The 26696-nt window shown below is 37.5% G+C and overlaps 1 protein-coding gene across 13 annotated transcripts in view; it reads right to left on the bottom strand.

The window, feature by feature from the left end:
• The window catches only part of MPDZ (multiple PDZ domain crumbs cell polarity complex component), a 160382-nt gene that overhangs the window by 30820 nt on the left and 102866 nt on the right, over positions 1-26696 (bottom strand). For 5 of the 13 annotated variants that reach the window (XM_027047126.2, XM_027047127.2, XM_027047130.2 and 2 more), the window contains 7 exons: positions 22680-22784; positions 18849-18941; positions 11532-11709; positions 8337-8447; positions 3712-3810; positions 2905-2976; positions 506-668 (listed from right to left, as the gene is read on the bottom strand). In XM_027047126.2, the coding sequence (XP_026902927.1) occupies positions 506-668; positions 2905-2976; positions 3712-3810; positions 8337-8447; positions 11532-11709; positions 18849-18941; positions 22680-22784 (821 nt within the window). The remainder of the gene's footprint in view (positions 1-505; positions 669-2904; positions 2977-3711; positions 3811-8336; positions 8448-11531; positions 11710-18848; positions 18942-22679; positions 22785-26696) is intronic. The other 8 variants (XM_027047128.2, XM_027047129.2, XM_027047133.2 and 5 more) reach the window with 5 other exon arrangements.

Genomic DNA, 26696 nt, shown 5'->3' with positions numbered 1-26696 from the left:
GAATTTTCAAAAGAGATATAGCCACTGGGCAAAAACTTAGAGGCAGTTAAACAACTTGCCAAAGGCCCCAAGTTTTTATCTCAACACATACTACGCTACCACCCTAGGCAAGACAATACCAGAGTTCAAGGCAAAATATGAACAGCAACCAGACTTTACAGTGAGGAATGTGAGGTCTGGAGAGGGGCAATGACTTGTTCAAGACCACAAGGTGGCGGATCCTGTACTAGGTTCTGAGAGAGTGCCCTGCCCTCTTTAATGCTCATACAAATGGCAAAATGGGCTTAGCAGGAACGTTCGGTTAGAGGAAAGGAAGAACATGATTTCATGCTTTGGGAATGTGGGCTGTATCCAGGCAAAACAAACAGTATTTTTTCCAAACAAAATTGCAGTATATATAACTAAAGCTGAAACATACTTATCCACCCAGGGCATAAGCCTTGAGAAACCCAGAGCTACTTTAATGTCGCTATTATAACTGAATGCATCACAAAAGACAACTTACTCCAGCTGTAACCAAACTCATCCTCTTTGTCCACATCTTCTGAGACTTTGCTTGTGGATGACTGTGTATGATCGCTGCTCATTTCTTTAGACGCTGAAGAAGGGGGTGGAGGCACATTGCACAATGGAGCCTTTTCCGGCTCTGATTCTGACTGACTGGGTGCCTGCGGGAACAAGAAGAATACAGTGGGTATGTGCAGTCTAAGGAAGACCAACTTAAGTAAAAGAAATAAAAGTATAATGTCAAAAACGGGCTTTAAAATATCTAACACATATATAATCAAAAAATGTATATACAATGGTAGACAGGATTCAGGTAAAGTTTAAATATAGTAAAAAATAGCATAATATATAATAAAAAAGTATAATTCATTAAACTATTATTTGGTATTTTAGGCCAATGATTTTTTTCAATTTGAAGGCTTAAATGACAAGACAGAAAAAAACCGTGCAAACTTCCCCTTTTGGAAAAAAATTCTCATTCAAAAGTTTTCATAGATATGCAGGGGTCTAGGCGAGATTTTGTGTGTCTAGAAAAGTCTTCCAAGAAATTGGAAAAAAAAAAATGAACAAATAAGTTAATCAAACAATGAAAGACGTTCAAAGGCTGGCAGTCAGACTATATATATAAAGAATTCTTCATCGCTACCTGAATCCTCTCTCCAAATGACTCTCTTAACAAACCCATGAAAATGAGCATTACACATGCAGGCTCATCTACCAGGGGAGCTGGTTTGTTAGCACAGAGTGCACAGACTCAGATCTGAGGAGCAGGTTTTAAGGGACGGCCCCATCATTCCCTTGCCAAGGGAGTTCACAAGGTAAGTGAGAAAACACAAGAGACCACTTCATACAAACCCAGAGTACGGCATACTTGCTGTCACTTGGGGCTCTCGGTCCTACTTCAAAAAAAGGGCTTGGTATCAAGCTCTTATATTGCAGATTATCAAATAGAATATTAGAGTTGGAAAGGCCTATAAGTCACTGAGCTCATTTTACTCATTTTGCAGATGAAAGACCTGAGGCCATGAGATGATGTTGTTCAAAATCACACCGGTACTAGATTTCTTTTAGTTCTTAATCCAATGCACTTTCCATTATGCCATGCTGTCTCCTCCAACTTCCATAGTTAGTACCTAATCCAACGCTCAGAGATACCCACTTAAAGTTCTAACCATGGTATGAAGCTGTCCCTGATGTCTTGAATCAACATTTTTCCTATTCTTATTTTACCTTTTTTTCATACAAAAATCCCTCTGATATACCTCATTTTATATGTGTGGATCTGGAAAAAGATTTTGATGAAAAAAAAAAAAACTTCCTATAGAACACATCAGATGATAAGCACGCACAAATAGTTAGAAATTGTTAACTCGTGTCAAGAACCAGAATACCACAAAATACACCTAATACTACAACTATATAGCACTGAAGGTGATCTTTCTTTGTTGATTCAGAAACCACGTTAGGATGCTAAGCTGCCCCAAAATGAACCTAATAAATATCAATTACTATTTTTCTGGCAAAGTAACAGAGAGCTCATTGGTAGAGACTTATAGGCAATAGATTTTCAAGTGACAGAATCTACTGTGTTCAAATGTTTTGTTTACACACAGCTGGCCACCCAGACAAAAACTACCACTGCAAACAAAACCCTTGTTATCTTCCCAAATACTGTGCCATAAAACCCTCAAATCAACAACGTACAAATAAAAATGTCCAAAAAACAAACAAGGTTCATTTAACATACTAAGGTAGGGGCGGCGGGGGAGGCAGGGCGTGGGGGAGGGGGGGTATGGAATTTACTTTTTTTCTGGTTAAAATAAAAACAACTTCTCTATAACAAGAGAGAATATTAGCAAGTATAGGTTAAGCCCATTTGGTTTTTAAAAAGGGGGACAAAATCTGATTTAAACCTCCCGTAATTTTAATAAATTTATGGATGCAAACGTTACAGATCTTGCTGCATATCTTTCCTGAGCTGTTATTTTACTTAAAAATAACAAAATCTACCTAAAAAACTGTTTAGGAACTGACTTAGGCACACCATTTTCATACCGAGAGTAAACTAAAACGGTGGGTCCTCACATTACTGACTCATCATAAAGGGAATACAAGCCTGTTATTTATATTTACTAAAGGGGCAAGCGATTAGGTGTTCTATTTTACTACTCCTGAAAACCCTCCTTCTGAATGAGATCATGTAATTAGCTTGTGGTTGACACTTAAGATTTATTAACGAAAATACAATTCCTTAACAGAGATTGTTTAGCCTCCATTGGCAAAAAATGCAAAGTGCACTTGAGATCACTCCATGCCATGTATGCACACAAGTGTAACACACACATAGCACACAGTAACACACCTACTTACTCATGAAAATTTCACACTGAGACAAACCTTAAATGGTGTGGGAGCAAAAGGGTTAGTTGGGGAACAACGGAAGATAACTCTACTTGAATTCTGTAATTCCTATAGTAACAGAAAACATATTCCTTCAGATACAACATCTTTGGTTATCCATATTACAATAACATGAAAACCCAATGAATATTCATAAAATGCTTCCTGAAACTGTTGAGAGCTTTCTTCCTTATCATGATCAAATTATCATATAGAGATTCTTGTAAGTAAGTTTTTGTTTCAATTCTGGGTTTATAATTTCATCGGAAGATGAGACTATCCAAGTATAGGTTTACAAGCATTGAAACAGGGGCATGTTTCCTCATTCAGGCATTTATATGGACACACTTTATGAATATTCAACATACTCCTGCATACACACAATTATTTGTGGAGTGATTAACTTACAGAAGGGCTTTTTTAGGACCACCTTGTAGAAGTCTGAGAAGGATTTAAATCAATACGAGGCTTTAAATAAATTATGTGTGAAAGTACTTCATACATTTGGCAACTAACAAAAATTCAAGTATCAGAAAATTTAACTCACACCAAAATATAGGAAAGGCACTGGACTCACGATTCTCCCTTACTGTTCAGAAGGGCCATCTAATTTCAGCTATAAAAATGAATATGCTCTGGCAAAAAAAAATGTGCTTATGAAAGGATCTGCATGCCCACTCCAAACACACAGTTTTTTTTTTTTCCCTGCCCCAATTTAGTAAACAGTGAACTAGGACAAAGGCACAACAAAGAATGAAACATTTGCAAAAGGCAACGAATGGCAAGACAATGGCATTATCCAACCTTGTCAGCGTTGAACTGAAGAGAATCAGCAAATGGGTTAGTGCTGCTGAAGTTGTACTTAGGATAAAGGTTGTGCGGCAAGGAAGACAAAGGGGATTTCTAAAAGGAAACATAAGAGGCGCTGAGCGCAAAAGAAATATATTTAAAACAACTCAAGTTTTAAGAACAAAGTACTGATTTAAATAACAGTGTGAAATTACTAGATCCAGTCAGATCTAGTCATTAAGAGCAACATCCTATTAAACAGTCTAGAACTAAAGGTTAACCTCTAGCGATCTGGATCTACACCTCGACCTAAATCTGGCCACGAACTACGTAGGATATGAGTTGGTGAAACTGATACCACATTTCTTTTATTTTCACTGTCACAGACAGATGCACATACACGTTGCCCAATCTATATACTCATGTATGTCCCATGCATACCAGTAAACAGGTTTCAAGACGAAAACCATAAATGTTTTTTGTTTACGTTTAAAAGCAAAGTATGCTTCTATTGTAAAACAAAAAAGAAACAGTCTATCTGCTGCAGAATGCAAATTAAACATTTGTCTGCTAGTTCACTGGTAACCTTCATGATTCTTTTATCTTGTTTCCCAGGAAGGAAAATTTTCAAACTTAGATTGGATATTAAGGTTACATCAGGTCAATGGGATGTTTCCCTTTAAAAAGGGAAATCAACAATTTTAAGTAAATGAACCACCCTACAGTGGCGTTCTTTATTTCCGCCCTGTTCTTTTTTTTTGTGGAGGTAGAAACATTGATTTTTAAAATTTCCTATAAAAGCTCCCATATGAGAGGGAATTTATGAGGCTATGCATATACTGAAGTCCTGCCTTAGAGTGTTTCTCACAGATTTTGTGGCTTGCTTGAGATACTCCCTGAGCTAGGACTACTGGAGTTGAATATATGTATTAAAGGCAGGATGACTGCCAGATAGAATTTAGCATTTTCATAGTTTAAAAAAAATGAAAGTAATTTCCTTAGCACAATAAATTCTTCTCCTTCTTTTCATACCCGCTATCTTCTTCTTTTATTGACTGTATCTTTCAGGGGAAATTGCAGACATTTAAAATTCATTTTGGCTCCAATTAAATGTTTGTGTTACTTCTGTCTATAAAAAAGCCCTACTGGCAAGCATCAAGAGTAGGGAGAGGTTGTCATGTGACGCCACCCTGTACGGGAGAATACTCTGGAAAGGCTCTATCCTCAGTACGCCTGTACTAAAGCTTATGCCACATTACCCTTTCAATCTGCTCTTCCTGCAATGTTTTTCCTACAGAGGGAAGATGGGAAAAAGAAATGGGCACAATGACATTTCTGCTCATCTCAACTTTCTCTCTGCTTTTCAGTTTAAATGTCAACTCCTGCTTTACAAAAGAAAAGATCACGAATGCCAAGGAACGCGACCGTTTATTAAGGGTGGGAGAAATGACTAGGCAGAGATTAAAATCATATTCTAGGCAAAATAATTCCATGCTATGGAAGGTGGGAATTATTTCTGATCCTCATACGTGGAATTTTTGGGTTTTAAAGTTCCTTTATAATTCTATAGAATAATAAAAAAAAACATAATGGTAAGAAATGGAATATTTAATGAGAGCTCTCCTTTCCTGTTTTTTTTTTTTTTTTTAATTTGCAGCTCCTACATAGGATTAGAATTTGGCCCTGATAGCAGAGTATAAAGTACAGCATGAGTACAGCAAATGGAGTGGTAGATCTATTACTATGAAGAGATTTATAGGAACAGGCCATATTCTTTATTAAAAAATCAATGATGAAACTTCTACTTATAGTTCGAAGGGCTGATAAAAACGAAAATGTCATTAACTAAGACAAAGCATAGGAAAGACAAAACCATTCTCTAGTCCATATTAATAGGGTCTGTCCGCCCTCTGGTATGACCATGTGGTCCAACGGATGGAACTGTCAGTAATAATAAGTACAGAATATATTATTAATTATCAAGAGGATTATTATCATCATTCTCAGTTCTGGGAAATTCTGATTCTTGAATAGTCTAGGTGCCAAAGAGATTGACTATCTTTTCATCCTATGTACAGGATTTTTTTGAAGTTTTATTGTATCTACAAAGAAAACATTTTCCATTAAGAGAGTCTTCTGTATTGGTGATTTTTTTTCCCCTTTAGATTACTGGAAACGTGATTATTTCCACAAGGAAGTAAACCACTGAAAATAGACCTCATTTTAAATGCAAAAGTGATTCTGATTTCCCAAAGCTGAATGCGTATGAAGAGGAGGAAAAATATCTTTCCCCTATTCATCTGAAGTTCTCAGCTCGATCTCTGTAATAAAAAATGGGATTAACAAGAGAAAAGTACTTATGTGGATTTAATGTTAACTTTCACATGACACATGATCTGAATGACACAGAGCCTTCATTAGATAATGAAGAACTGAAGCAATAGTTAGACTTGAGGTTTTTTACAGGAGGTTTGCTTAAGAGTGGAAAGTCATGGAAAATATGATGGGACAAAAGTATGAACACAGTGGGGAAACTGAGGAAAACTTAGGAAGGTCTCTTCGTTCAGATTCTTCCCAGTGTCCCTCTGTCTTTGGAGGCAGGAATGTTCCTTTCCTCCAGGTATGGGGAGGGCGCCTCTCAGAGGAAGGTTTTAGGACCTGCATCAGGGGAGAAGGGGGAGGTCTGAGTCCTTCCAGCACCTGCCTTTTCCTAAATTCCTTTGGCTTAAAATATTCAGTATTCTCTATTTTGGGGTAGCATACTCTGAATCCTGTCACACATAACTTGACTAAACATGTCACTCTAAGAAAGATTTATCCTGGAGTAATTGCTATAAAATCAAGAGTCATTATACCTCAGATAATAAGATAGCGGTATTTTCCAGGTGTGTGAGAAAATACCTTCCCAGCTCATTAGAAACTGTGACCAGCATTGAAAGAAATGTCTGCAGTTTAAGTTTTTAAAACTAATATGAAGAATCCTATTCAGCAGTTTACAGTACTGTCCTGTATGATATGCAACTTGGAAATTAAAAATACAACAAAGGAATAAAACCTACCCACGTACAAAAAAAAAATGGTTTTAACTTAAACAGCCATTTGCCAACATCATCATTCTGTATCTACGTTGGACGGGACAAATGGAAACAAATGTGGAAAGATTTGTAGTTATTTAAACAAACTGAATACCATTTGAAGAGAGTTGCAGCATGGTGCAGCCCTACCATTTGGCAGATTTTCTCATCTGAATGGGCAATTATTACCTAACAATAAACAACGGAATGATTAAAAACTGCAGGTGTGCAGATAACTGCTCACATGAAGAATGACGAAATTCATTTCTTACAGTAAACCCAGACCAGAGCTACACCTGTCTTGACAACAGAAGGACCGACAGGATAAATCTGGTCACTTCGAATTCCACTGCACAGAACACTGGCGAGTCACTTTTGCTCACCTCATCTACGGAGCTGCCTGCTACTCTCTTTCCATCATTCGAGCACTGATTTCTTGTATTCTTGATTTTAAAGTTATAAAATAATTACCTATTTTAAGTTTCAGAAGGTTCTTTTAACTTCCCTCACATATGTTGACATTTTTCTTTTAAATAAAGCTAATTAATGAGCAGGTATTTGAGAGACAACCAGTATGGCAGGGTCTCTTTGTGTTTTGTTTTCTTTTTACTAAAATCCAGAAGTTAGAACCTCTGTGAACTTCAGAACATCTAGGAAGCTCCTGAAATGATACGCAAACTTTTCAGTGAATGGGTATGGCTCTGAAGAACTTTCCAAGGGGTATGGTTAAGAACTGCTGCACATGAAAATAAGCTTTTTCAGTGAGACCTAAAGAAGGGACAGCTAAAAAAAACAGTCGTAAACTCTTGGCATCGTTTTCCTCTTCGGAATCGTTAGGGCATATCAAATCCACAAAGCCTTGCTTCGTCTCTTCTCCATCAACAACATTCATTAAATTCATTCATCCTACTTTCTCGAATATTTCTTCAAGCCATTTTACCTGTCAGGACTGATGGTAAAATGGGTCAGGAGGTTTTTGTCTGCCAGGGATGAAGACCTTTACAGTGACTGTGGCTGGGAAGCTTCAGTTATGAAATCACTAGTGTATAAACACACAGCTTAAATTTCCACTGTGTAGAATGTTCAGTGGGACAGACAAATACACTCAAGATGATTCACAGGTGATCACGGGATTGCATCAGCTAGAAATTCTGTCTAGAAAGTAAGTGTAGAAAGAAAATGTAATCTCTCGGGCTTCTCAGGGACTCCACCAGAGGTCACACACTATTAAGTTAAACGATTGTATCACGTTCCTCTTAACAACTTATATATTTTGTGACTATGGTGAATACTAACAATTATCCATCTAGACACCGATGGCCATCAATGAATCCTACTTCTCTGTGTCTTCAATGGGCTTCCAGTGTTTATTAAACATGGCAGAAGGGATTTCCAGGATAGCTCAATTAAAAAAAAAAACAAAAACAAAACAATATAAATTTTAACAAGTCTCCTGAGATTTCAACACTGGCTATCTGCTCTTAGAGACAACTTGGCCCTTGTTACATTAGCTTCCAAGTTGAACACTGTTTGGGTTTGCCTACCTTGCCCTTTTTGTTTGCTTACCCTTGGTCTGTTTATAATGCTCTGTACCATAAAGACTACGGGGTTGCCTGCTTTCCGAATGGCTTCCACAGCTTGTTCATGGCTTGCATCTCTGAGGTCCATTCCATCCACCTGCAATGGAAGGCCTCAGCTTAACATTTCAAGAAGCTATAGAACAACAGAACAGTTTGTGGATCTGGAGTTTTGAGGATCCTGGGTGAGGCTCCTGGAAAGTCTGTTTCAGAATCAAAAATAACGGTGACTACTTTTGAGGCTCCAGAACTCTTAATTTGTCCAGGAGACTTGTGGTCCCTTTTTTTGGACACAGATTTCTGTCTCCAATAATCAACTAAAATCATAATCAGTTGAAATGAAGGCTCTGCTTCTGCTTTCCTTACACTATCAGCTGTTCCCTTAAATTAGGAAATCAACATCATTAAAGAAATCATATGAGGGATCTGTCCCGCAGCACTGTCTTCATCAGGAAAATCACCGTACACATTTGCTTCCGATTCATTATAGATTAGTTTGGGAAATGGGTGGGCGATGCTTTGTGTGTTTCTCTCTGTATACAGACGCTTGAAGTTAAAAACAAAAGTCTGATGTTCGGAAAAATCGGGTTATGACAAGATTAGTTTTGCAAAAGAATCTTTGTAGTAGATGTGACAGGAGCTGGAAGCCAAGAAATTGTGCTTGTTACTAATTCTTATATAAATAGCTTGAAAATGAAAGTTATTTTGTAACCTTTTTTTGACCATGGAATGCCGGGGGGATGATCAGGTCAGCTTATGCACTGAATAGGAAGGAGAATAGTTCGAAAGGCCAAATGCTAATCCTGCCAGGTTAAAACTATAGGATACTGTTATCATTTTATCATTTCCAATTACCACAATACGGTATATGCAACAAAATAGCAAAATTGGAGTAGGCACAATTCTGGAAAAGAAAATTAATTATTCGATCTCTGCATAGGACATTATCACCTTTAAAAGAAGTACATGTATTTAATTGAAAACCTCCCTCAGGTTGATACTTAGATAATGTATTACATCTTTCAGTGCATATTAAAAATGGCTTTCATTTTTGTAGAATAAAAGTTAGTGTTCACATCCACTAAATATTCCATCTGTGGATGTTTACCAGGACGTTACAGATCTTTGCTCAAGTCCAAAGAACTCTATACTTAGAATGGAATAGTGTGCAGGTCTCTACTCGTCTAGTCTAAATACATTTTTAGACACTTGGCAGAGACATGTTTTAGAATCTCCAGGATCCCAGAGGCCTAAGGCTTTCTTACTTACTAGAAAAGCCCCTGTACATAAGAGCCTTCAACAAACTAGTGCTAAAACGCATATAGTATTTTACCACACACAGAAACATACTTTCTTTTCAATTTGAAAGGGATGCTTTAACTCCCTCAATACATTTAAACAACATTTTGGTACAAACCATAATCAGTCCTTTCTAGAAATAATTATAAATGTTTCCTTACTTTTTAGCCTTAGGTCAAAGGTATTTAATAGTGAATTATCCATAAAATAAACTGCCCTGTGATAATCTGAAATTGGGAACTTTAGATAGTGTTCTAGCTAAAAAAGAGTTCTTTAAAAAGGTGCTCTGGGCCTGCCTGGGTGGCTCAGTCTGTTAAATGTCCAACTCTTGATTTTAGCTAAGGTCATGATCTCACGGTTCATGAGTTTGAGCCTGCACTGGGCTCTGTGCTGACAGCACAGAGCCTGCTTGGGATTCTTTCTTTCCCTCTCTCTCTGCCCCTCCCCTCATTCATGCATGTGCACTCTCTCTCAAAACAAATAAGTAAACATTTCTTTTAAAAAGGGGCTAAGATATCACCTAATGATAGGCAAGGATGCAGGAAGAGAGAAAAAGCCCATTATTGTTCCTTATAAATGGTTGGAAGAAAAAAACAAAACAAAACAAAAAAGACATTACCCTTGTCCTCCCATGTCTCAATCTTCCTCCCTCTTTAGCTCTCACAGACAATCAACCAGTAAAGGACTAAATAAATAAATCCTGAAACTGTTCATTTTAAAGTTGTGGTTAATATGTTATCATCTTTTTCTACACAATTAATGCATTTTAATGCATTATTAACTATTAATTAATCAGTTATATGGATTTAGAAAATGAGAGACAATCACTTGCATAAAGTAAACATAATGGTCCTTATAATAATAAAGTGATTGGTTTCTACTGGGAAGTTGTCTCTTATTCTACTCTATAAATCCTGACAATTTAGCAAATCTGGGTCAGGTACCCTCCCTCCACCCTCTTAACTAAAACTACACTTACCCTGATCAAGTAATTTATCACACTGTTCTGAAGTGACTTGATTACTTGTTAAGTCTGTCACACTTGACAGGCAGGCATGGTGCCTTGTTTACTGCAGAATGCCCAGAGCCTGTCGTAGCATCTGGAATGCAACAGCTGTTCCAGGAATATTTGCTGAGTAAATGAGTAGTGACCAAGGAAGAAAAGTCTATTTAACATATTATACTTTGTTTTGAATTAAAAGATTAGCAACAATTTGATCAAATACTTCTCTTGTTCATAACAAAGTTACACATACGTGAGTGTGTAAATACACACACACACACACACACACACACACACACACACACCCCTCAGTGATAAATGGGCACAGCACTGAGAAGTAGGAGGAAAATCTGAGCCTGGATTGTGGGGGTGGGGCATTTATATAAAAGGTTACCAGGGTGATTAGCATAAAAGATTTACCAAAGAGACTCACTTGGAAAACAATCTTAACCAACGAAGTTAATCTACAATGAAATGATCGTGACAAAGCATTTCTTGAAATAAAATCTCACTGGAGAGCTTAGTTATGATGTACACATTCTGTACATGTATACATAATTTCAAACAATTCAATTTTTCCCCAAGAAATTTGCTTTGTTCTTTCAAACAGAACTTCATTATTTTAATTCAGGGCCAATGTTTTTAAAAATAGTTGATGATACCTCCAAACACCAGTGTCTGAATCAAGATATATAATCTGTCACCATGCTCTAAAGAGAAAAATTATAGATGAAATGGGACATATGAGAGAGAGACGCCTCCACCACAAGCACATCTGACTTTCATGTTGGGTCGAGTAAGCAGTGTAAAGACAACGATTCCCTTAGTAAAAAGGATGGAAGAGGGAGGGAACTTTGGCACAGAAAGCTCACTAGAGGATACCTCTACTATTCTATCTCCGGGTTTCAAGGTTCCATTTGTGCCAGCTGGACTATCTTCAAGAACATGTTTGATGAAAATGCCCCTCATCACTTCACCGTTGCTTAGACGACTCCCCATGCCTCGTCCACCAACAATGCTGATGCCCAAGGATTTGCTTGGTTCTCTCCAAAGTTCAACCCTATAAAGATAAATAAAATTGTAAACCCTTATAAGAAAGCTTACAGAGAGAAGTCTCACAACACTGGGCTTTGCAATGATTTTTGGATATGACTCCAAAGTCCCAAGCAACAAACGACAAGACAGACAAACTGGACTTCAAAAAAATAAAAAAAACAACTTGTGTTAATCAAAAAATACTACCAATAAAGTAAAAAGGAAACACACAGATTGGGAGAAAATACTTGCAAATCACTCTTTAGATAGGGATTGATATCTAGAATTCTTAGAGAACACCAAAACATAACAACAAAAAATTAAGCCATCGGGTTAGTTAAGCGTCAGGTCATGATCTCCAGCTGGTGAGTTCAAGCCCTGTGTCCAGCTCTCTGTTGACAGCTCAGAGCCTGGAGCCTGCTTCTCATTCTGTGTCTTCCTCTCTCTCTCTGCCCTTCCCCCACTTACACTCTTGCTTTCTCTCTCTCTCTCTCTCAAAAATAAATAAGCATTAAAATAAAAAAAAATTAAAAAATTAAGCCGTCTGATTAAAAAATGGACAAAGGAATTAAACAGACTTTTCCCCAAAAATGATATACAAATGACCCAAAAGCTCATGAAAGATGCTCAACATCACTGATCATTAGGGAAATGCAAATCAAAACCATAGTGTGATACCACCTCACACCCACTGGGATGGCTATTATCAAGAAACAACAAACAAACAAACAAAGAGAGAAAGGAAGTGTTGGCAAGGAGAAATTGGATCCTTCTGTGCTGTTGGTAGAATGTAAAATGTTGCAATCACTACGGAAAACAGTATGGAAGGATCAAAGGATGAAAGCTTTTCCTCTAAGATCAGGACAAGACAAAGGTGTCCACTTTCACCACACCTGTTCAACATATTGCTGGAAACCCCAGCTAGCGCAATCAGGCAAGAAAAATATTCAGAAGGTATCAGAATTGGAAAGGAAGAACTAAAATCGTCTCTATGGAGATGACATAATTTTCTATACATAAATCAAAAATAATCAAAACACTGTTAAATCTAATCAATGAATTCAGTAAAGTTGTGGGATACAAAATTAACATACAGAAATAAATAACATCTCTATATACTGACAACAAAATTTCTGGAAAAAAATAATTGATCTCATTTACAGTAGCACCAAAAATAATAAAATAGTAATACATTTAAGGACTTGACATTTCTCTACTCTGAAAACAACAAGACATTCACAAAATAAACCAAAGAAGACACAGATAAATGGAAAGGTATCCTGTGTTCATGGGTTGGAAGAATATTGCTAAAATGTGAATACTAACAAAAAACATCTATAGATTCAATGCAATTCCTATCAAGATTCCGATGGCATTTTTTACAGAAATAGAAAAAAAAAAACTCCTCTAGAATTTATATGGAATCACAAAAGACTCCATCTAAATAGTCAATGAAAGCCTGAGGAAAAAAGAACAAAGCAGGAGGCATCACACTTCCTGATTTCAAGCTGTACTTATAAAGTTACAGTCATTCAAAACAGTATAGTTCTGGCATAAAAACAGTCACATAGACCAGTGAAACAGAATCAAGAGCCCAGAAATAAACACAAGAATATATAAGAAGGTCAACTAATATTTGACAAGGGAGGCAAGAATACTCAATGGAGAAAAGAAAGTCTCTTCAATATATGGTGCCAGGATAATGGAATATTTACATGTAAAAGAATTGAAAGGGATTCGTATTTTATACCACACACAAAAATTAACTTGAAATGGATCAAGGATTTAAACGTAAGGCTTGAAACCTATTGTGATAATCTTTTGAGGACACATATAAAATCAAGCCATCATGCTATTTGCCTTAAACTTATACAGTGATGTATGTTCAATTACTTCTCAGTAAGACTGGGGGAAGAGAAAGAAGAATGGTGATTGCTAGCAAATGGGGGTAAGGCAGAAATGGGGAGTTATTTAACAGGTACACATTTTCAGTTTTGTAAGACGATTTAAGTTCTGGAGATAGATGGTAGTGATGGCTATGCAGCAATGGGAATGTTCTTAATGCCAGTGATTTGCACACTTAACAAATGGTTCATATGGTCAAAAATTCTAACAAAATTTTTAAAAACTCAATGTAAGTTAATGTAATGTAATTTTAAAAACTCAATGTAATGTAATGTAAGTTAATTTTTGCCAATTTATGACATTTTGCCAATTTAAGGTTTTACCGGTAGTGAAACAAAACCATTTTATTAAACACTTTCTCAATTATATGTTTTATAGGGTCTGATAAACACTAATGCCATTCTGAAGCTGATTTGTTACAAGGAAATGCTGGACTCACACTCCTGGCTGGGACACAGACCAATGTAAAAGTACCATTTTCCAGGAGCTCTAATACTGCAGACATTAAGAAACCAAGAAATTCAGCTACCCCTGAACAGATGGTAGCTTCTACACTTGGCAATCAAATCAAGGAAAAGAACATTCCTGCACACTCTATGTCAGAAGCTTATCTCTGTAGAAATCCTCCTTGCCAAGGTAGACCTGGTACCTAACAGTCCGGGCATGAAAAGCAGTGGCTGACAATATCCTACGTGATTTGATCCCACACCGCCGCCCTAAATTCCTCTCCCATAATTCTGCTTTCCTCTCTATACTCCAGCTACCCCAGCATCTTCTTGTTGTTCCTTAAGTAGGTCAGGCATGCTCTCTGCTCTGGGGCCTTGGTGCTTGCCACCTCCCCTGCTTGAGTGCACTTCCCCTACCCCTATAATAAACACAGGAACTCGTATTTAGTGACTGCATATAGCTCTAAGAGCTATGAATGCACTAAATTTATGTCTTAAGAAAAGGCTGGGGGATAAGAACAAGGTGATTTGCAGTGAGGTAGGTGTCTGGCTGGGAGGAGGAACAAGCAGCTCAGGGTGTTGGAAAAAAAGCAGAGAAACCTAGCAGAGAGCTCTGAGAATGCAGTCTGCTCCGTGCTACAGGATGGGAGACAACGTTGGGCATTAAATAGGAAAACAAAGCATGGTCCAAACATGGCCTCAATTTGAGGAGCTTTGAGGAGTGTCCAGAGGAGAGGAAAGATTGGAGTGTGGACTCCCGTGTAGTGAGGGAAGTCCCAGTAAGAAAAGGCTGGGTATAAAGGAGTACCATGGGTGGAGGGAGAGGACAGCTCCTGGCCAGATGAAGGCAGATGAAGTCAGCATTTTTTTTTTATTAGAAATCTATAATCTTAGAGACCTAACTATTTAGTTCGAAAGGATGTTATCAGGTTCCTGAATCTTAATAATATTTGTATAAATAGTTTAAACTGGTTAAAATCCTAGTCCTCATATTCTTTCACTGTGGGAATTCTGTGAAAGACAAGAACCAAAACTCTTTCTTGTTTCTTAAAGCAATTCCTAAGATAAAATGGCAAAGTAAAGATGTCAGTAAATTTAGCCATTTGTAGGGAGACATTTAATAATTCAGAATACGTATGTAGGACTCCTTAACCCTTCTCTTAAAAAGGAAAAAAATAAAGCAAAGAAAGAAAATGTCTCCTAGGGTTCTTTGTAGTTAGTGTGAATTGGGGAGACCGATTCTTATAATTTCTCAAACAATAAAAATAGCAGCAGGAAACACTTATTAAGAGCTTATCATGTGCTCAGCATTATTCTCTAGATGAGTTTGTTTACTTTCATTCATTTTACAAAGGGAAGAGGCTCAGAGAAGTTAAACAACCTTTGGAAAATAGCACTGTATGTCCACATAGGGTCTGGCAGATAGTAAAGTGTTTTCAAATACAACATATTTGCTAGGAGAAAGGCTGTAACTCCTTAAAACACTGGGGAAGATAACAAGGACCGAGCTGCCGAATGACCAGAGCCAGGAACCAGACTCGTTATTCACTGAACAGGACATGGTAAAACATTCCGTGGACAGAAAAAAGGAGATGTGTAAAAGAAAAATGTTATAGAACATGTTCAGACTCAGTTGAATGGAATAATGGCAGCCTTCCTTGAGACCAATACACAGGTTTGCGGAGAATGAAATTCAGAAAAGCAAAGGTAAAAGAGCTCCGAGGCCAGGCTGCCTGAGCTCTGAATGGACTCCCTCTTTTCAAGTCCCAATTTTTTGCTCCTTAACAATTGTGTGACCCTCTGCAACTTATTTAGTCTCTCTTTTACCCTTCCTCAGCCGGGAAATGGATCCAGTGAGTCTCTCTATGTCAATTACTGTGAGGACCAGATTAATGAAGGTATGCAAGGTGCAAAACAAAGCTTTGGCACAGAGCAAGCAATCAATAAATCTTTTACTACTCTTATTATGAAGATGGAGATTATGATTACTGCAGCAAGGTAAGCAAGATATAAAATTCAACCCAGATGACAGATGAGAAAATGTGTACCCCACCACCTTACTCCTGTTATACCTATACGTTGCTTATTAACACAAGATACCATTTTCTAACCACCAGATTGACCAAAAAAAACATGTTTTTTAAATGATCCTATGATGTGGTCACAAGGACATGGGGAAAAGGAAACTCTCATATATTAGAACTGCCTGATTTAAAAGTTGGTACAGCCACCTTAAAAAGCAATTTGACAACTTCTAATAAAATAAATAATACATTTAAATCTATGAGCCAGCAATTCCTCTTTTGGAAACATACCTAGATAAATCCTCACACATATGTGTAAAGAAATAGATATATTTATTGCACACAATTATTGTAGTTGTGGATAAATGTTAACTACTCAAGTAGCAATCTGGGAATAAATGGTGGTGTATTCATGTGCTGAAATGTACTGCAACAACTAAACTGAATGAATTGAGTATCAACATGATAGATCTCCAAATCACTGGAGTGAGAGAAAATAAGCAAGCTAGAAAATGGCACATAGAGTATGATACCAATTCTGTACATGAAAATCACATGCAAAATAAGAGTAACAGCTTATTTGCATTCTTAAAATTTATACTTTGCTAACAAATATCCTCTATTGCCACACAAAGTAAACTTCTTTAAATTGCATAAATGAATGTCCCATCATATTTCCCGTGTTGTAATGCATATTCATGACACTTGCTCCTCGTTTACTAAAAGCTCTGGTTAGTTCGATAAGCTTCCTCATGCTATTCTGTGAACTGTTCCCAAAAAATACCTTAGCACAGGGTACCTTGTTTAAGATTTCTGGAAGCTCCGAACATATTCTCTCTGTAAAGTAGCTATCACCTTTAGAGATGTGAAGACTAAAACTCAGGCTAGAAGTATAAAAATCTTCCACTTCCGAAGTTACACCCAATTCTTTCTCATAATAAAATATCAGATGATTCCTGTGTTCAACATTTTTTATTTGCTTACTTATTAGTCATGGCGGCGGTGATTACTGACCAGGCCAACCACTGACTGCTTACTCCGCACGAGGCACTGTGCTAAAAATTTTACGTGCATTATCACACTGAATTCTCCAAATCTAAAAGATGTGATTATTAACCTCATTTTACAGATGAAGAAACAAACCTAGCAGAGGTTAAGAAATTTATCTTAAAAAGTGTCAAACTTAGAATTCTAACATGGCTCTTAGGGACTCCAAACTTTTTGCATATTGTCTCCTAAAATCTACTTTTTCTCCAACAATGTTATTAAAAGCTAATAAATCTATCTTAAAAGTTAGACTTGTGATTTCTGTCCTCCAACAAAATTCAAGTTTATCACTAGGATCACCAGCTACAAAATAATTTCATCTAACTTACTTTTGCCTTTATCTTCATATAAACAAGAAACACCATAATCTATTTTCTGCCACAGATCTAGCATTTATATTTTGGTCTGAGTGTGAGAATGATTCAGAAAGACCTTGATTTCTTTAAGCAGCCTAAATAGCTTTACAAGAATTCCAATCAAAAAGTTATTTTATTTCTTTTAGTGTTTATTTTTGAGACAGAGAGGGAGAGAAAGAGACAGAGAGAGAGAGAGAAAGAGACAGAGAGAGAGACAGAGACACAGCATGAAGGGGGAGGGGCAGAGAGAGGGGGAGACACAGAATCCGAAGCAGGCTCCAGGCCCCCAGCTGTCAGGACAGAGCCTGAGGCGGGGCTCAAACCCATGAACCATGAGATCATGACCTGAGCTGAAGTTGGATGCTTAACCAACTGAGCCACCCAGGAGCCTCTCAAAAAGTCATTTTAAATGGCTAGAAATGCTTACTGATTTTTGTGAAAGCAATATAAAATGTTTCCTACATTTTGAATATGACTCAACCAGAAATGTTTAAATGTAAGCAAGGAAAATCATCAAACTGTATTACATCCCTGAATAGTAGAAATTTTTCTCTTCAGAGTATTTTGTTTATTCAGTGTAGAATAAATAATAAGTGTTTACTAAATAAGTGCAAGAAACCATTATGATGGTCACTTGTAGATCTGTTTACAGGGACGATCCAGTGACTACTTCTATTTTATACTTAATGCAAAATACCTTACTTTTTTTCCTTAATTATTTTGTGTGTCTCTATATCTTGTCTATCCAAGTATATTATACTTCCTTGAAGGTAGGATTTCTGTCTCATACTTCCCTGTTATTCACAAAAACATGTGCATCCATAATCAGAGCTCAATAAATTCCTATGAAACTGAATTTGATTTTACTCAGCATGAATACAAAAATATGCCTTAGTGATGCATAGGGATATATAGGAACATATTTAGGAAAGTTATCTTTTCTATATATGAAATTGGCTCCAGACAGAGCATGGGTTAAAATAACTACAGCCTGTGATAACAAGATGCTTACACACGCGCGCGCACACACACACACACGTTTTGAATATATATGCTATAAATGCTAGAGAAAATTTAAATTAACATTTGGTGGTATACCTAAGATCACACTCTATAGAAAATATTATGCATTCTATCTACCTGTGCATAATTTTCTCTAGTCAACCACATTTTACCCCTACTACGTGCCAAACCTTTGTATACATGTTAGTTTCAACCCCGTGGAGTAACACATTATCTTCTCCACTGCACACATGAAGAAACGGAGGGTAAGGGATATTAAAACACCTTGCTTGATGTCACAGCAGCAAGTTGTAATCCAGTACTTGAAACCACACCTCCCTATCTTTAAACACTGAGTAGGCAGAAGACAGAAATAGTCCTTACCGTCTGGGCTGATTCCAATTACTGTATGCTGCATTTTGAAGCTCACTTTCTTCTCCCTCTCCTTCTTCTCGCTCTGGTAGTTCTGGAATGTCTCTGTTAAAAATTTACATAGTGAGTACTCCAAAATCCTAGTAAAACTATGCAAGTTTGTCTTATATATACCGTATTATTTATTTGGCTAAAAATGCAGAGCTACCTTATATTTTTACATACTTGGCCAATTTTACATTAAGGGGAAAAGAAAAACCTAATGAAACAAAATGAAAACCTTATATTAGAATCAATCTACCACAACTTAGTCTGGAGATAGAGCTGAACACTAAGATTCTTAGCTAGTCTGTTTCTTTCCCAAGGAAATATGGGAAAGGAACAAGAAAGGGATAAATGCAAGAACTTTAAAGAAAAACATTCAACAAGTATTTCTCTTTTTTTAAATTTTTTTCATGTTTATTTATTTGGGGGGGGGGGAGTGGGGGAGGGGCAGAGAGAGAGGGAGACACAGAATCTGAAGCAAGCTCTAGGCTCCCGTCTGTCAGCACAGAGACTGATGCGGGGCTCAAACCCAAGACTGTGAGATCATGACCTGAGCTGAAGTTGGACGCTTAACTGACTGAGTCACCCAGGCGCCCCTCAACAAATATTTCTTAAACTAAAGATATAAGAGATAGAAGCACCATGTGGGTTATAAACTTGTATGGCCCTGATTGATTCCGTTCTTGAAAGAACTTATCCACAAATAAGACAGAAAATTAGCATCTCCGCCTCCTAAGGACAGACCAAAGCTTTCCCTTCAAGAAAGACAGAAGATGCTTTAGGTCCAGCTTCAGCCCACCCAGAGGGGTCATGCATAGAATACTCCTCACAGAAAGCAGTGTACAATGTACCTGTATTCAAGGCCACTTTTCAATTTCTTTAGGAATTCAGATTTTGCCAAATGCCAGGCACATAAAAAAATGTGTTCCGTCTGTTAACTAATTTTAAATTAAACTGTAAATAAACCATATCGATACATACTTTGTTTTTCGGAAGGTATACTTTGCATCAATACATTGTAAGAGCAAGAGAGAATGATTAAATTGGTTATAGTGTGTCCTTACACTGTTAGTAAAAATTGATTTCTAAAGACATATGTGAACACATTCTTTTGAAAGCAGAGAAGGCTATAAAAATTCTAATTTAATAAATGTTTCCAGTTGACTTTTATAGAAGCTGAATAATCTAAAGAAAGTGTATACTCAAATTATGTCTATTCTCCAGTGATATGAATACTCAACTCTGTCAAGTTGTATAACCTTTAGACTCTGAGATCAGAAGTCACATAACCCAAACCCAATAATCCATCTGTGTTTGAATGTGTTTCACAACATCTTTGGAAAGCAACTGTCCAAGCTCTCCTTGAATGTCTCATTCTTCCTTTGACCTAAATGTTAGATTTTTGTTTTCATGTGAAGAGGAAATCTGCCTATCTGTCCTACCCATTGTCGTATGTTTGAATTCCCTTCCTGTGCAAATTGAGGTAACAAGGTTCTGAATGAGGCTGGGACCCAGGAGCCTAAGCTTGACAGTGGGACAAGACTGATGGGAATGGGTCCAAAAAGGGGATTTAAGAAGGATGTTTGAGAAGCAGACTGAGGACTAGAGAGACTGAGGGAAACCGTACTCCTGAAGATACAGGGTAGACAGGTGAAAACTAGGCTAACCCTCAGGAAATACAGCTGGAGGGAAGATGGCAGAGAAGCCGGTATGGAACGCAGCCAATAATAAGAACTTAAAATGAGTTACTGAAATATTCAGTGACAGCCATGGGGATGGGAGAAGTTCTTACCCATCAAGCCCAAGCTCAGGGAGCTACCCAGATACCCTCTCAAATACACTAACCTCATGTTCCTACCTTTTTAGCTGTAAGACTAATATCCCGAATCCTCTGATACAAAAACTCCATTTTCTTCAAATGATTCTATAATCCTAGAATCCTTTCATCAACCCAGATAAGCTCCTATAAATGTGCTGTTCATTCATTCCTTATCCATCTTAGAATGTGGTTTACAGGAATCAAGTGCCGTGTGCTCCAGAGAACAGAATGGACCAGTTCTCTTCTCCTGAACTCACTTGGCTAAGAATGAATTAGACTTCTTTGCACCTGTGTTTGGCCACTACCAATGACATTTCTATCAAGTATAACAACTCTTTGTGCATCTGCATTCAGATTTGGGAAATTGGCACAAGGTCACACAGTAAAGTAACAGAGGTAAGGTATGAACTGAGGCCATCTTATTATAAAACCTGAGCTCTAACCTCCATGCTATACTGTCCCATATTTTTATACTGGGCTTGTGCAATTCTCTCTTCGAGTCCAAAGGTTAAGAACATAGGGCCTGACTGTTGATATTCTAATCTTGGCTCTGCCAATTAGTAGCTACGGAACTTGGACAAGTTACTTATCCTCTCTGGTGCAGATTCCTTTTCTACAAAATGCAGGCTGTTTTATTTTGAGGGCCCTTGTACTAACCGCAAATATACTTTCTCTGCAATGAAGCAAGTAGTCACAGCACTGGACAATCCAGGTCAATGTGCTGGGAGGGAGCACACAGCGCTGAAAGTGGCTGTTTCTCTAATGACTTTTGAGAGCTTGTGAGGCCTCAGAACTTAATAGGAATATGATGTTACCTTGGCATAGTCTTTAAACTATTCGAAATAATATTTTAGGGGGATACTGGAATTATTGCTTTACCATTTTGACAGGAAGCTATAATCAATTAATGCCATTAACCATGAGACAAATTCTAGAGAGGGGTATGGCTGAACTGTGCACAAGGTGGAGTGAATACTCCTTTTCCCATAAAATTCATGAGGCCCCAAGGCCTATGACATTCCGCCTCCTCATTAGCTCATAAAATACCTTTCCCTTCCCTAATGCTTTCTGTAGTACTCCAGTCGTGAGCACGTCGCAGAGGAAACCGTGATGCCGTATCAAGATACCTGCACGGTCACTGGACACCCGGGTATTCCGGGATGTTCTGACATCCTCTATGGAATGGCAGAACTCTTGTGAGAACACTCCACAAGGTTTGCAGAGCCATCACTTCTCTGCCATACTTAAAGGGAAATCTGGTACTCAGTTGTTAATGCAATTGAAAAAACAGGCCTGGGGTTGAGAGTGTAAAATGGTTCATTCTTCATGGAAAAGCAATTTGACAACATTTCTCTTCCTGTGTTGAACTCAGTCAGCAGCAGCAGCAAAATGTACTTTCTGACATTCTTAGGGGAGATAAAAAAAACCTTTCTCTGTGTTAAAGGTTCTTAATACATTATGTGTCAAAAGCCTTCAAAAAGCCATACACTGTTGCCTAACATGCATATATACAAAGATGTTCAGTTCAGAACACTCCAAAAGAGTAAGAAATAATCATTAAAAATATTTCTGAATAGGTATGTATGTTAATAAAAAACTAAGTATAATTTCTGAATGTGTTTGAAAACATTTATGAAAGAGGAAAAACCATGATACAATACCATACGAACTGTAGGCTCCAGGGAATCAATGAAATAATACTGAAATCTGGGGTAAATTCCCAAAACCCAGTCTGTTAAAAGTACCATACTGAGTGGTGCAACTAAAGAGGATTTTAATTTCTTGATTTTAACTGTCATATATTTTCCACACTATATGATAGTTTCTTAAGTAATGGGGGCTGAGTATTTTTAAAATCTTAGAAGAGAGAAAAGGAATCCATTCTTTTTCATTGCTAGTCCTCCCTGACTCTGGCTCCTAAAGTCTTTCTAGCTTTCTGTATCAGCCACTCACTGCAGCCAACTTAAAGCTTCACTCACCTGCCAGTATATGAAGAAAATATATCCAGTGCCATTATTCCTCCAGATTGTTGCCCCAAATTTATTTTGAACTCTTCCAAATGTTCTGCAGGCACATAAGTAATTCTGAAACAGAACACAATCCAGGGGAAAAAAAGGAAGCAAAGTTTTTTGCCTAACAGGCAAAGTTTCTGAAATACAGAAATAAAATTATATTGTCCCTTCATCCCTATTTTTTCACTTTTTCATTTAACAGCTTATTCAGCAGAGAATCCAAACTTGGAAAAGATAAAGCATCCTATAAGCAAAAATAACAGGTTAAGGTTTACATTTTTTTTTAGAGAGAGAAAGAGAGAGAGAGACAGAGACAGAGAAAGAGAGAGAGAGCATCTCATGCAGGTTCCACACTCAGTGGGACTCGATCTCAGGATATGAGACCATAACCTGAGCCTGAGCCGAAATCAAGAGTTGAACAATTAACTGACTGAGCTACCCAGCTGCACCTAAAGTTTCCTTTTTTTTTTTTTACTTTAAATGTCAAGCGACAATTAAACTTTAAACTGCTGATAAACTATATGCTTACTAATAATTATGTGAGGGAGGAAAGCAGCATTATTTTCATTTCTGAATGAGAAGAGTAACAGCAATTTTTAGAAAGATCTACTAATCCTTAGAAACATAACTAACAGCAATAACACTGATTTCATCCAAAGATTTCTGGGTTCCTTAGCAGACAAAAATCAGGCATGCTCTACTAAAACACTACTTACCCCAAATTATTTTATATTCATCCATAATATATAATTAATTTTAGGCACTGATAAGCATTATAATAATTATATGTTAGCTCTATTAAGTTATGAACCCGAAAGTCTGAAGTTAAACTATCACAAGTTTATGGGAAGATTCTCTTCCTAATTTGTAGCAACTCCCTAGTAAGCTATTTTGGTTTTAGAGAAAAGCCTGATATTTGCCCTTGAATGGTCACTTACTAATTCAACAAATACTGGCTGACTGCCTACAATATGGAGGGCATGAAGCAAGATGCTGACTACAGCTATAATGTTTAGAAACTGATATTTAGAAGTTCAAGTTTACTGCTGCCCTATAAGGCTACAGAACTGATCAATACAAGGCTACAGAACTGATTGTTCAAGGAGGTGGTCCTGAGATCTTCAAATTAAGGAACAGTTAGGTAAGAGAAACACTCAATTTGAAGTTGGTTCAGCACCTTGTGCAACTAAAAGAAGAAGTATGTATCAAAATTGCACAATATAAAAATCATGAAGACTATTAAGCCAGCTATCCATAACTTACCCATGAAGACAATAAGTACATAAAACCTTAGCAATGGAGGGCAAGGATAAAAGGACTGTCTTTTATGCCATAATAAAATAAGAATTATACCACTGGCATAATTTACTGAGTGAGGAGGATATGTAATTCCAGACATATTGGTTATTCCATAAAAAGCATTCACTCTTGTGAGGTCACTTAAATTTGGAGTCAGAAGACACAGCTCTGTTGCTCATCAAGAGTGTAATGGGAGGGTAAATCACCACCACCAAATCCTTATATCCTCAATCACGAAAAGGACGTCACTTTTTATGAGGCTGCTGTAACCCGAGAAGCATAAAACAAATGTAAGGCAGTGCTGTACCAGGGCATCAGCTAGCCTGGTCGCACCTGATCACTCTGGCCGACTCCGTGGACCCTTGGGAGCCTCCTCATGACACTTTTACCGCAAGGATCAAAAATAAAGCAGCACAGTTGAGAGGGTTCAGGAGTACACTGGGAGACAGAGTCACATTCTAATTCTGGCTCTAGCTAATTTATTCATCTATAAAAACACCTTCTCCATGGTGTTAAAAATATATGGAATAATAAACTTGAATTTATCCCTTCAAAAATAATGAGTAAAAAATGTGTAACACATTATGTCAGGAAGATTGATTCTATTTTACACGAAGACAAGTAAAGATAAACCTAAAACTAAAAAGCCCATTCAAGAAAACTGGCATTATTTCTGAAGACTCAGTAAAGGTAAAACATATAAATAAAAGTCAGGTAAAACATATAAATAAAAACATAAAAATAAAAGATAAAACACATAAAAAGACTTTTATAAATAAATAAAAGTCAGGAGTTGAGGGGGGAGCTGGAACACAATAGCAAAAATAATAATAATCAGTTCAAACTATTGATTTTTTTTAAATGTTTCGAGAAGGAAAAAAGGTTTCTACCCCTAACAACGCTGAAAATGAATTTTCCTCCGTGTTCGTCCCAAATTGTTTTTTTCTTTTACCAAGGCTAGGGGACAGGGAGTTTTACAAATATTTTTCTGATACATTAGATGGCAGTGAGAAATGGAAAAGAAGGCAGTTTGCATAAGTAGTTAGCCCACAGACAGCAAGGACACCAGAACAAGAGGCCCACAATGCAACAGCACATGCAAAGCAATTCTAACACACGCCTGGTCATACAGCACACAAAACCTCCAAATCGCCAGAGCACCAAAAATAAACACACCGCAACAGCTTATTTGACAGTTGTACTAAAAATTCTTAAATGTAAACTAATCTTTGGTTACAAATGGGGTGGAAGAAAAAAGAATAGCATTAGGAACGCCGAAATGTGATACGGCTATTAATCCCGAGACCGCGTCTGCACATGCAGACATTCCCTGACAAAGAGCCTGGTAGCTTAGTAGTTGGAAAATGTGATTTTCAAATGAGTTCACAATCAGCAGTGCAATGTGAAAATGTAACAATCTCATAGTTCTTTTGGGATTTATGTTCTGAAATAAATGGGGGGGGGTGCAAAATGTATACACTGAATCTATTATCTGGATGTATCCCTGCACTGGGAAGTTATAAAAGCATGAAATGGTTTTCACAGACAAGTTGTAACACACAGCCATAATGAGCTTTTGAATCACCGATACTCACACATAAAAGGGGGCTCGATCATCAGCAGGTGCTGTAGAAAATCTAGAATGTGAAGCATACGCCGCGGCATCTTTTTACAATGGTGTTAACAAATGTCAATGTCTTGTGCTGAATGTGAGATGCATACATATGTAGTTAAAAGTGGGTGCTCCTGGTTGTTTTTTTTTTCCCCTTTCCACCTCCCTCCCCATCTACACCTCCCCCAGAAAAGCATCTGCTCTTCACTGGTGTCTATAGCAGTGATTATTAACAAGCATGGAAAAATATAACTGCAATCAATCTTTTATTCCTTGATCAGGAATTCATCCCACACTTTGGGTTAAGGCAGGTGAATTCTGATTCAGCTCGGTAATTATCTGGCAGATGTTAGAAGCAGCTGCTGCTAAGCACAAAACCCTGGCTATTATTATAGAAATATAAGAGCTCCTGGCAAGGTGGAGTGAGAAGTGAAACAGTGCATTCTGGTGAGGCTTCACATCTGGTTTTCCATAGAAAATAATGAAACCTGGAACTTAAACTGGCTGTTCTTGAACTCTTGAAACTCACATTATCTACCCAGGCACGCATGAACACACACACACCAAGTTCCCAGCTATCTATCGTAAACAGCAAAAAAGAAATTCGGTACATTATCTTCAATAAGCAATGATTTTCCTAAAACCCGCCAGTTATGTAACTGAACCATTTAGAGCCTCTTATTTTCTAAGTCCCCCCAATACACTCCCTCCACTCCTATCCCACATCAAGCTAGGCTCATAACCAGAAATAAAGAGGAAGAGACGTGGATGGAGCCTACATCCAGCAATGACAGCAAAGCTTAACTGGCCAGGGGCAACGTTATGGTTCCATTCAGAGTAGTGGAAGGACTAGACTTTCTTTTTGGGAGGATTACTCACAGAGCTTTTAAGGTAATTCTAAACCTCTGCTTCATAAAAGCAAGTGATAAGAAGGGGACGGGGCCAAAACACTTCATGCAAAATGCACGGAACACGCTGCTCAGCCCTGGTCAATCTAAATGGCTATTTGTGTTGATCATTTAACACGCTTTTTCTGAAAAAGGATTATGTGATTCTAATTTCTTTCTACCATT

This window comes from Acinonyx jubatus, chromosome D4 (genome assembly GCF_027475565.1).
Source record: "Acinonyx jubatus isolate Ajub_Pintada_27869175 chromosome D4, VMU_Ajub_asm_v1.0, whole genome shotgun sequence".
Lineage (NCBI taxonomy): Eukaryota > Metazoa > Chordata > Mammalia > Carnivora > Felidae > Acinonyx > Acinonyx jubatus.
Note: the sequence above shows the minus strand (reverse complement) of the source record. Positions and strands in the feature narration are given on the sequence as shown.